The 12,180-nt window shown below is 30.5% G+C and overlaps 2 protein-coding genes across 2 annotated transcripts in view; one reads left to right on the top strand and one right to left on the bottom strand.

Moving 5' to 3' along the window:
• Positions 1 to 12,180, bottom strand: part of LOC133194024 (uncharacterized) — a 330,950-nt gene that overhangs the window by 17,055 nt on the left and 301,715 nt on the right. The gene's annotated exons all lie outside the window — the stretch shown is intronic.
• Positions 7,767 to 11,471, top strand: LOC133193901 (uncharacterized). Its single transcript, XM_061329816.1, has 5 exons — positions 7,767 to 9,178; positions 9,442 to 9,665; positions 9,996 to 10,094; positions 10,337 to 10,428; positions 11,394 to 11,471. Exons 1-5 carry the CDS (start codon positions 7,767 to 7,769, stop codon positions 11,469 to 11,471), a joined length of 1,905 nt encoding a protein of 634 aa, XP_061185800.1.

A 12,180-nucleotide genomic window follows, 5' to 3' on the forward strand; every position in this document is an offset into this window, starting at 1 on the left:
ATATCCGCCTATTTCATTCGAAAATGACCGAGGTACCCGTAACACCTTATCTATTTATGTACTAGTATATGTACATGTAATATACAGTTATCGTGACTGCAATTATGAAGAGGCAGTACTTGTCAACGCAACAATTGTAGTCATGATACATGATAAATTATCTCGTTATGTCGAGATAGCTATCACAACAAAATGTGATAGATTATCTTGATTAGACGAGATAGAAGTTGGTGTATCTCGACAAAACCAGTAAGTTATCTTGAATTGACAAGATAGCTGTATCTTGACTTGACGCGATATCTTATGTTGACAAAAATTATGTGGATGGCATAAATATGCCACCATACATTTTGAATTTTGTCATAAGTTCGACATAAGCAAAAGGTTTGTGAGGTATCTTACGAGAAGATGGTATTGGTATCGCGGGAAAAACCTCATGGTTGACAGATTCATGTTGACTGGCCTTAATAAAGCTAGACGGTGTTAAATCCTGAATCCAGTGACCCACTTCGAATATATCAATGACGTTTATGAGTTATCTCACTCCCACTCTTGCAAAGAAAGAAATGACATTTACATAGATGACCATGGCAGATATCATCGTGCCTTTTACAATTATAGAATTTTGTTTCTTAAATCCACATGTTCCTTTGAGCTGAGAATAGGATTACAATAACTTCTTACGGCGATTATGCAAAATAAAAAGTGTTTATGCGTATATCTGACCTGCAGCTGCTTTTTCATAGTTTGAACTACCTTTCTTGAGGTTCAGTTGTATGGGTCAATCAAAGACCTCGTGCCATATTCAAACAAGTTTCTACGTCAATTTCTTTCTCCTAATTCATACAAATATGTTTTTGATGGATTTAGCTTCTAATAAAGAAGAAATCCCTTTTTAGTCACAATTTCTTTGAATCAAAGCAGTTAATGTAGTCCGATCCTCAGGCTCTGAAAATCGGCAGTTATATTATTTTTTTTTCCAAAGTTCATCATTAAAGTTAATCATATCATGATCATAAAGTAAAAATTATAAAATTTCAGATATATTTTTTCAGGAAACGCAAATAAAACCACCAGCTATGCATTTTCTATATGAAAAGTTATGCACAAATATATTTCAGGATAAAATAGTATACTAATTATCGAGGCATTTAGAGAAAATTACATGTTTTTTTAAATTCTTTTGCGGTATTTTAGTTCTGCTACTTACTTTGTTACATAGTACATAGTGTAAAAGTTTGTTCTATCATTTCAAGACCTCACAGATCACTTGTAATTTCAATTATTTCTAATAAGTGTTTGTATCTATAATGTTAGGCTAGATTACAGGAAATACGATTTCTCTAAAAACATTTTTGATTTCGTTCTTTTATAGGGTAGTAATGTTAACCTTTTATAATATTATTTAGTGATCATTTTAATTTTGATTTTTAAATTTTAAGGACGCACACATTGTTACCTTTTTTTCTTTTGCCAATATTTTTGACCTAAAACTTTGCTCCATTTTATTCATTTTTATGACTAGAAATTCTAACTCTTTATTTTTAAAAAATAAAAAAAATGATTATCTCACCTCACAACTAGTTTTTTTTTTAATTAGTATCTTTTGTCATAAAGAAATTAAAGAAGGATAACTACGATTTTTTGAATTTTTTTTTAAACGGTATTAATGTTTAAATTAAAGAATTATGATAACTATTATTGATTCTCGCATTTTTACGAGCATAGAAAATAATGCAATATTTTGATTTATTATCACCACTTCACTATTTTGCGTTTTTGTTATGTTTTATTATGTACGACACAAAAAAATTATTTATATACGTGTAAACCTCATTAATGTTATACAAATGTTTAATGAGTGTCCAATTTTCTTTACATCGTTGTGAGACATAAAATGTTTTTCGGTAAAGTGAGCAGCGCTTCATCCTTCATATTGTTTCCATTTGAATCTATTGCTATTTTTGCTGACGAACATCAGTCTTAGGGTTTCTTAATATTTTGGATTGAATTTAGAACAGTGGATCAATTTAACTTAAAATCAATCAGAAGTGATATTGACGTTTTATAAAACACCATTTATCATGTTTATCAGTCATTCTACGATAAAAGGACCAACTCAGCACATAAAACATGACATATTTGTTTCAATGAGCAAGGTAAATATCATAATTCTGTAATGGACACCTCAGTGAACTTGAAAACAAAGAATTGTCCACAAATCTGGTTCCGTTAACTTCTACAATAATTTCACTGCACCATTAAGTTTAAGGTTATGGAGTTATAATGCTTGATCAAGTCTTCTTACTTTTTAAATAAAGCTAATTTTGACCACTTTTTCGTTTTTCAATGTTCAGTATAGAACGCTAAAGTATGATTCACGAAGTCTCGCTAGAATCCGATATTAAGTTAAAATTTCTGGAAAAATATCGTTACAGAAGCTAATCGTTATGGAAGTTAGTCTCCAGCAATAAAAGTTAAAATTTTCGGCAATAGTCAAATTTAATGTTTATTTTAGTATATTTAACAAAAGTTCGAAGCATTTCGCTTATAAATTAATTAAAAAAAATGATAATTGATTTTATGAACAATACGAGTATAAAATAATTTATGACAACAAGATTAGATGTAAGTATTTTATTGTGTTTTTGTCATATTGTTTATTCAACTTAAGCATCTAGAGTGTACGTGTACTTAATAACCGGAAATAAAACATGACTCAATGCGAGTAAATTTTAGCTGTCAGCCGCAGTTAACTCTGCATCATTCTGCATACCTAGGAATCCGCGCTTTTAATTGTTTTTTTGTAGATGTCGCCCTGGGTTTTTCCAGAGGTCTACGTCGTTCGCAGCATTCCTTGATTTGGTTGCTCGCTGTAAGAACGACTTCAATTATATACTATTCAATAATTTGAGAAATGTACTTTTGTGAATAAATGACCTTTTCACACAATATGGATCTTATGTCTATTTTACGCAAAACAAGCTCGGACTCTGGCTGTTTATAATGTAGAAGTACATTGGTTGGCATAAATATTTAATGCAAAAACTTTCTTGAATTTCCGTTATGAAAGTTGGATTTAAACAACTGTTTTTAATTTGTTTTATCCATTTTGTTATGTCGAAAATATTATGGTCTAAAATAGCTGACTCGCAACTAGAATCTATGATATTTGGTTCCTTGGTCACTTTCAGACAAGTTTCAGTTCTTTTTGAAATCTGCATTCTGTGCCTGAAATTTAAAACAAAATAGTTATGGAATATTTCAACCCTTGAGATTGTTTCTTGAAAATAAAAGCTGAGTTCTCGTTCTCGTGATTTGCATTTTATTTGGAAAAAAAGAATTTCAGACTTTTAAATATAGACTTTTTCATAGATTGAATTATTATTCCTTAAATAGGAAATAGATGCTATCATCCTTTCATAGATTGGCAAGTTTTTAGTTTAAAATGAAATAAAAGAAAAGTTTGCTTGTCTGTTGGTCTTCACTCATATACAGTTAAAACTGCCGTAGCGAACCACTGTATTAAGCGAATCACTGTCATATGTGACCGTAAAAATCCCTCCCATAGGTTTTCCCTATATATTATACATGTACCTGTATTAAACGACCACCTGTCTGTCGCGACCAGCGACAGTAATTTTCGCTACCATCCTTTAATAATTATTTAATGAGAGTTTTACAAGTAAACAGCAATTCAAAATAATTCAAAATAAGTACTTTGACTTATGGTAATGAACATTAAAATATAATACATCAACATTCACGTTTTTTTCTCTCCGATATTCGAGCGCCATTTTGAAAATAGACGCTCGAGGTTTATCCCGATGAGTATCATTTCGTGCTATAAGGGCCTTATGGACAATTTGTATGTTTCCTAAAAACTTACAGTGTATAACTGGTAAAATCCTAGATGTTTAATTATGTGGATTGTGTCACCCTCGGGTTATGTAAACACACGCTAGCTAGAACTCATATGAGGTGTTAATTGAAGTGTTTAAAGAAACTGATGACAAACCGGCAATTAGACTAATAATTGTTTAACAAGATTAAATAAGTTTTTGGTCGTAAATATAAATTTTATTTTTTACCAGATGCAGCAAAAATCACGATAGTTTAGTTTCTTAGTAATGTGCACAACATATAAAGTTATATCATTAGGTTACCATTTTAGGTTAAAAAAAATAATTTAAAAAACTTTTGACTTTTTTTATTATGTATAAAATTATATTTTCAGCTGTTCAATATTTCCCAAAAATCAAAATAATAACAGAAATCAAATTTTATTACTGAACATGACAATCGATTGTACCCCAAAATTATAATGGCATTTACAGTTGGGTAATACTTAATATTGAAAAGAAGAAATATACAGTACATGATATTAATAAATTCCAGATACATATATGATATTTTCAGCATTGTATATTTAAACACACCGGAAAATAATCAACCTGTACTATGAGACCACCTGTCATATGTAACCTTTTTTTTTCCTTTCTCCGTTGGAAGGTCTATTAATACAGGTTTAACTGTATATGGAGACGCCACCACATGCAGGTGGAGGACTGCAAATTTATACCTGTACTCCAACGCATGGTCAGTGAGCAGTGAGGGATCTTCTCCTGCCAACACCTACTGCGACATTGGATCTCGGTTTATACGGTCTCATCCGAAGTATCGGTCTCGACGTCCTGCAGTGGATTCGAATCCGCGACGTAAAGATTGTCTCCTTACATCGCGATTCAAGTGCAGATGCTCTGACCACTCCGCCCCTAGAGCAACAATTTTTAAAAGTATTTTTCCATCATATGATACACATGTATATGGACGTGTACACCTGCATAAAATGTATTTGAAACACTAGGTTATTTGACAAGATATTTAATCAATTATGAAGAATTTAAAAAAAAAGCCATCTTTTTTTTAAAATTATTAGAAAGATGATTTTTCGAAAGTTTATGTAATTATTCGTACATTTTGGTACATTTTGACAATTATATATATATATAATTAAGAATATGAATTTCAGATTCGAATATTCGGTGTTTTTCAGATTTCATAAAAAGAAGTACTGTGATCAATAAATTTTGATTAGAACAGTGCTGGAATTATCCCTGTTTAATTTACTAGCGATCAATTTCTTTCACTACTTTCTTATCTTATAAATCTCCTAAATTTCATGTATTTTGTTTTGAGTAAGGTGTTAAAGAATTGTACAAAAATGCTTTATGTATAATACAAAACGTACTTTCATAGTTTTTATTAGTTAGATACGATCGGATCTAAAATCGAGAACAAAAATAAAATCTAAGAATGTCTAAAAGGCGTAAAGAGTATATATACTTATCAAAATAAAATTAATTGATCATTGAATGAATGCCCGATAGAATTAATCTGTAATTAATATTGTAAAGGGCTTAATTTCAGAATAAAAGTGTTTACTTGATTATCTCGGGTTGTACATACTCCTGAATTTTATATTCATTATCGGGAAATTAGTTAATTACCCAGGAAAATTGTCTATCGAAACATTTTATCATATCTCTTATCAGGCAGATAATTGTAATTTATTACACGTATTGAAATCTGAACAGTATACCGTTACGACTATCTTGCCTTTTGTAAGACGACTGGTTCCTCAGTTGGAGCTACTATAAATACACATGTTTCATTTGTTAAAATTACACTATTCTACATTTAAATTCTACATTTAAATCAATTATTTATTTCAGACATTGACAAATATCAAATGGAATTTCTTATTGTACACCTACAAAATTCTTCATACAATTTTACTTACAGTATAAGTATACCTACGCTAAACCTTTCATGAGAGTCGGATGATGCATATTTAAAATAAAACAGATTTATTTATTTTATTGAATATTCGAATATGAATTATTGACAAAATTGACATCCCTAATATATATATATATATATATATATATATATATATATATATATATATATATATATATATATATATATATATATATATATATATATATATATATATATATATATATATATATACACACAGTGCAGGAAACTAATTTTGTTACAGCATCGATGCTGATTTGAATGCTTCCTTTGCTTGCTGATTTGAATGCTTCCTTTGCTTGCTGATTTAATGGTAGTAATCCTTATCCTGATGCTGTTTTATAATTAGGTCAATGCTACCGGAAGTAGCATCATGCTACCGGAAGTAGATAATGAATTTCAGCATTGCCGTTTAAAGCAATAAAAGTGCCTTTTACAATTATTTGATCATAATATCTCACTATGTATAAATAATGTGAATACTTTAACCAATATTCTTTCTTTCTTTTTTAATATTTTACTGAATTAAAACTCATTGATTTTCTGTTGCTAGTAGGATAATGCTGATTTTATGTAGGTCAATGCTGGTTTTATCCTTTGCTTGCTGATGCTGATCCTGGTAATGCTGTTTTTTAAATGCTGATGCTGATGCTAGCTCGATCCTGATGCTACTAATGCTTATGCTGATGCTGGTTTATTTAACAAAATTAGTTCCCTGCACTGTATATATATATATATATAATTTTAGAATCTTTTCTAAAAATTTGAAAAATACCCATTCCAGTTCAATTATTTGTGTATTTTGTTATATATTATATATTCATTCAGTTATCGAAGAAGTCTTACAGTACATTGTATCGATATTACTGTAAATCACTTTTTCATTTCACGTAATTAGGCGAGACTGTCTGCTTGCAAAAGAAAATCAATGTCGCGTATATATAATTCCACGGTGTGCACTGTGATAAATGGATTCATAGCGTATACACTTCATTAATCCCATATTAAAATTCGTTGTCGTACCACTTTCTATGACTACTCGTGTATGCTGAAGAAGTATAAGAACCGGTGTCATTAAAAATCAAGAATCAAGCTCAAAGCATACCAAGTAAAACATTTCCAATAAATGTTTGTGGTGTTTGTACATTTTACATATCGACAATATGTAATGGCAGCGTGAGGATCTTCATCGTTTTCACAGTGCTACCAAAGTGGAAATTAGATAATATTTTATGATGATGTTGTTTAAGCGGATATGTAGTTCCTTTTCATAGATTACTTTCAAGGTCAAAATTTTTTTTTGAATTTGCGTTTATGTCGTTCATATATAATTCAGTATATGTCATTCATATATAATTCAATTAGCAGTTATCGTGACATACAAGTCTGACTGGTTAGATATTTATTGAAATGCTAGGATTTAAGAAATATATTTTAACACGTTCTTTACTTCCATAATCTAGCTTGAACGAATTAAAATTCAATAAATTAACCTATATAAGTATAGATATAAAAGAAAAAAAACCACTCCTATTCTTTATTTATTAACATACTCCTATAAAAATCATACGTCAATCAAAGTCTCAATTGTTAACTAATATCTTTCAAATTATTCAAATATAAATTGTCCTAAATGATTTTATCACTCTTAATTCCAGTCACAAAAAGGGTAAGTTGAGTGTTTATTATTGTTATAAATAATATTATTTTTTAATTTGTATTCAAAAAGTATATTATTTTTTTTAAAGTGAAGTTTAATGTACTTCTCATTTGCAGGAGATCATTGATGCTGTCCTGAATCTAATAGAAAATTTAACCACAAAACTAAAATCCGTTATCAAAGAACGATGTCCACACTCGTTGTTGTTCAGACTAACTCTTTCTATTTGTGTTTCTGTTTTAGGTGTGTGAAATAAGGGTAGAGTAAACTCAAGAGAAAAGATATGACGACCAGTACCATTCATCCACAGTCCATTGCGACAGAGTTTTGTCGATGTGACGTAACTCTGCCGGGGTCCAGTATTTCTCAAGAATCAATACGTAGCCTTCGGGAGGTAGAAATGGAGAAGGACAGCGGCTGTTCTTCGTACAGAAGAATCGCAAGGCACTGGAAAATGATTATAATCATTTTGATACCTGTATTATCGCTGATGTCTCTCGCAACAAACAGTCTTCTGAAAGCAGCAAAGGTCAAGAAAGCTTCAGAGAATTCAATTCACAAGGTAAAAGCTGCACATTTGTATGCAAATTTGATCCAAATGCTACAGAGAGAAAGAGGAATATCCTCCACATATTTGAGCACCTCTGGTGACAGATATTTATTGTTGGATACCATGCTGACAGCAAGGAAGAACACAGACCTAGCCTTTGCCAGAATACCTCCAAATCATCTTGCCATTAACTTGTATGGGATATCACATACAATTGTAAAAGTTCAAGAAAGTATTCATTTATCAAGGGAGAAGATTGAGAATGGGTCTGTTTCGGTTCAGGATCATTTAACTTTCTACACGAAGATTAACAATGGGTTGTTGAGCATTATGTTTAATGACGTTCGCATTCCAGGGGAGTGGAACTGCGTTCTGGACATTGTAGCATTTACAGCTCTTATAAGATGGACAGATGTAATTGGACTTTTGAGTGCTAGAATAGCATTCCAATATGCAACTTGTGAATTTTCTTCAGAGGCATTACAGAATCATTTGTTCTTGACTGGGGAAGCAAGGGGTTATAAAAATATATTCACACAGTACAATCCTGGAATGAGAACTGCATTTTCATTAGAAAATCAGAACACGGAAAGGTATTTGGAGGAAGTGATAAATTCGGCTTGGTCTGAATCATTTCTGAACTCTTGTAAAACAAAAGCGAAAGAAGATCGTTTATCTTTGGGATTAACATATTTTCAAAACATGACAAAATTAATCGATTATGCTTTTGAGATCCAGCAACTCAAGTCCAAAGATTTAACAGGCAAGATGTTAGAAATACGAAAAGATGCCGAATTCCAGTTTAACATATACCTCACTGTTGAGGCCATCATAACTACTGTAAGCATCATTTTAACAATATGGTATATATTGTGCAACGAGAACGTGACATTTAAAATAGCAAATAATGCTGTTATCATAAAATCCAAGGCCAAAGAGTTAGACGCAGAAAAAAAAGTTACAGAAAGACTGCAATACCAAATGTTATCTAAGAAAATTGCCACAGGGTTAAAAGAGGCACGAACTATTACTACCGAAAGCTTTGAAAATGTGACCATTTTCATCAGTGACATCATGAATTTTACAGAACTTGAAACAAGAAGTACAGCAAGACAGATCATCGATCTACTTAATGATTTATATGGGTATGTGCCGATTCTCGTACTGTTCAGATGATATAAAATGACACTTTAATATTTTTTTTATCTTAAAAATATTATATTTGCATTACAAGCATATAGGAATTCAAATTTAATGTATATGAATTAGCGAATTTTTCTGCCATCTAAAATCCTTTGAATTACACGTATCCACTATCTAAATTCACAAAAATCATATTTGTTTCATTATCATTTTAAAAATTTCCTGTAAATAACGCGATGTATATATAGCATATTTCTCTTCAAAGGTTATTTGATAGCGAAGCAGAGAAGTACGATGTCCACAAAATAGAAACATTTGGAGACTCTTACATGCTAGCTAGTGGAGTGCCAGATAGAAATGGCAGTGCACATGCTCTCCATATTTGCAATTTGGCCCTTGATCTGCATGACATCATGAAAAGATACCACGTTCCTTTTCAAACATTTGAAAGAAATGAATTCTTTAAAATCCGGATTGGAATTCATTCAGGTACTTCTCAATTTCTCATGATCAATTTACAATTAAAATACCTTTATTCTACAACATTATTGTTTCTATATGTACTTGTACATCCTATTTATTTCTTTTCTTTATTTTTTGACGATGTAGTTTTAGCTGCAATGCTATTTACTTTTTATGAAGTCATTTATGCGATCACGCGTTCAAAACTATGCAGTATTGCCAGTTGCTAATAATATAATGCATGAATTTATTTTGCATTTTGTGATAACATTAAATTTATTTAATAGATAACAAAGTTTTTCTAAGGAATGTGAAACCTTTATATATGTTTGTCATTTTCATTTATTTCACACATAGGACCTTGTGTAGCTGGAGTTCTTGGATTGAAAATACCTAGATATTGTTTATTTGGGGAAACAGTAAACATTGCAAAAAGATTAAAATCTACCGGGAGAGGTTTGTAAATTCCTGTTTGGGCATTCTCAGCATTTCCAATGATAGAAATTTGAGAGAAGAAATTAAGACATTTACATGTACATGTGTATATAAAAAAAGGATATATTTGAACAACTCTGGTGTTTGAAATGAATATACAATAAAGCCAATTATTTTTCTATTCATACGTAAAAAAATTAAGAAATTCTATAATCTTGTAACCAATTATACTCACAGCTGAAACTTTTTTACATGTGTTTTAGGAGGGAAAATCCATATAAGTAGCAAGACATATCAATTGATAAAAGAAACGGGCCATTTTACGGCTTTAGAAAGAGGAAATGTCATGATAAAGGTAAAAAGGAATTTGTTTTTAATTCTTTTAAAAATGCATGTATATGAAGAACTTTTTTTTGAAAATATATTTTCTTTCTCTTTCAATATTCTTGACGAAAATCGCAACTTCAAACTTTGGTGTGAAACTCTATTTCCATGCTCAAAAACTGTCATGCTCTAATTTTTAATTCATTTAGAAAGGATATTAATTAAAATATTAAATTGTAATGTGCAAAGCTGTTTGATTTTTTTTTAATTATAAAGAATCCATTTGATATGTCTATAATAATTAGAAAGGACTTTTATGCTATGGAAACACACATTGCAAATTATTCTAGATTTCTTAAATATTTTTTTTTGAATGCAATAGAAAACATGTCTATATAAAAGTAGAGGAATTACTGCCATTATATTTTATCATATCTCTAAATTCTTTATTGCTAATTCACTTTGTAAGGAAGGTAAGCTTTGTTACTTTTTTAAAAAAAAAACACCATTTAATAGACATATACTTCTCCATCAAAACAATCAAAACAGTAACAAAACTATGCAAGTCTTAATTTCAAACATGAAGATTTACATAATTGTACATCAGGATTTTAGATAGAGATAGTACTATACATGGAAAAGGTGTAGACAAGGAACATGGATCAATGTCAAAAATCGTAAACAACATAAACTGTTAGTCGTTTTCACGATCTAGTCCATATATTTTGAGGGTTCATTTTCATGTGCATAAGTTCAAAACTTTCAATCAAGCCTAATATTAAGCAGAATCCATGCATTAGAGAATAAAGTAGTTACTTTATGAGATCCATCAAGATACTTCGATGACGTCGAAAAACTTCATAATATTGTTTTTGTTTGTCAAGGACATGCATGTTTCATAAATGAAAATCCTGTATAAATTTCATTTTAACGGAAAACGTAAACTGTTTTTATTGCATCTAGTGTAAAAATTATTAAACAGATTTAATTTTTCAGGGAAAAGGATCACTGAAGACGTTTTGGCTAGGATCATCAGCACAGAATGCGAATGCAAAAATATGTGAGAGAGATTGATTTAATTAGCGAATGGGTCAAAGATCAAACAAAGTAATGATACTATAAAACCAACAAAATTATGCGCAGCACAACTCAGAGCGCGAAGAGGATGCAAGGCCTAAATTATACGGGAATATTTACTATGTCATCACACAACAATATCAAAAATTACCTCAGAATAAAATAATTTGTGATTTACTGATGTGAAGCTTTAAATTACATAAAAACTTACCACTGCATGTAGTGTTGTCGTTAGTTAAATCCCGTGTGACGTCATATTGTAAAAAATGATGCAGTGAGAGGCGGATCAAATTTTGTTTTATACAATTAAAGATGCAATTTGTAATCAAATGAAAAAAAATATTTGCGAATAAGTAAGAGGGCATTTACATGGATGCGATGATTATTTAATTAGTTAACTAATTTATTTTCTGTACATTCCTTAGTCAAGTGATACTACCGTTTATTCGTATGCAGATTCACTGGAGGGTAATAGAAGTGTCTTAATAAATCGATGTTTTGAAAGGACATACCCTCGATGATCTATTACAAGCTTTTACACATAAACTCAAGAAGTACTAAGAAATATTCGAAAAGTGCTGCGAACGTGATGAAATCTTTAATGAATTAATTATTTCTACATTAGATGCCGATTGGCAGCAAAATAATCAACACGTGGTCTAACTAATGGAAATTTATCTACTATAGATAATGGAATCGATATAGG

Source organism: Saccostrea echinata, unplaced genomic scaffold (assembly GCF_033153115.1).
Source record: "Saccostrea echinata isolate AGI-Se365-2 ecotype Australia unplaced genomic scaffold, CSIRO_AGI_Sech_v1 ptg000028l, whole genome shotgun sequence".
NCBI classification, from domain to species: domain Eukaryota; kingdom Metazoa; phylum Mollusca; class Bivalvia; order Ostreida; family Ostreidae; genus Saccostrea; species Saccostrea echinata.

Coding starts and splice junctions, on each gene's coding strand:
- LOC133193901 (XM_061329816.1), top strand. CDS start 7,767: ATGACGACCAGTACCATTCATCCACAGTCCATTGCGACAGAGTTTTGT. Junction 10,095..10,336: donor ATTAAAATCTACCGGGAGAG/GTTTGTAAATTC, acceptor CATGTGTTTTAG/GAGGGAAAATCCATATAAGT. Junction 10,429..11,393: donor GAGGAAATGTCATGATAAAG/GTAAAAAGGAAT, acceptor TTAATTTTTCAG/GGAAAAGGATCACTGAAGAC.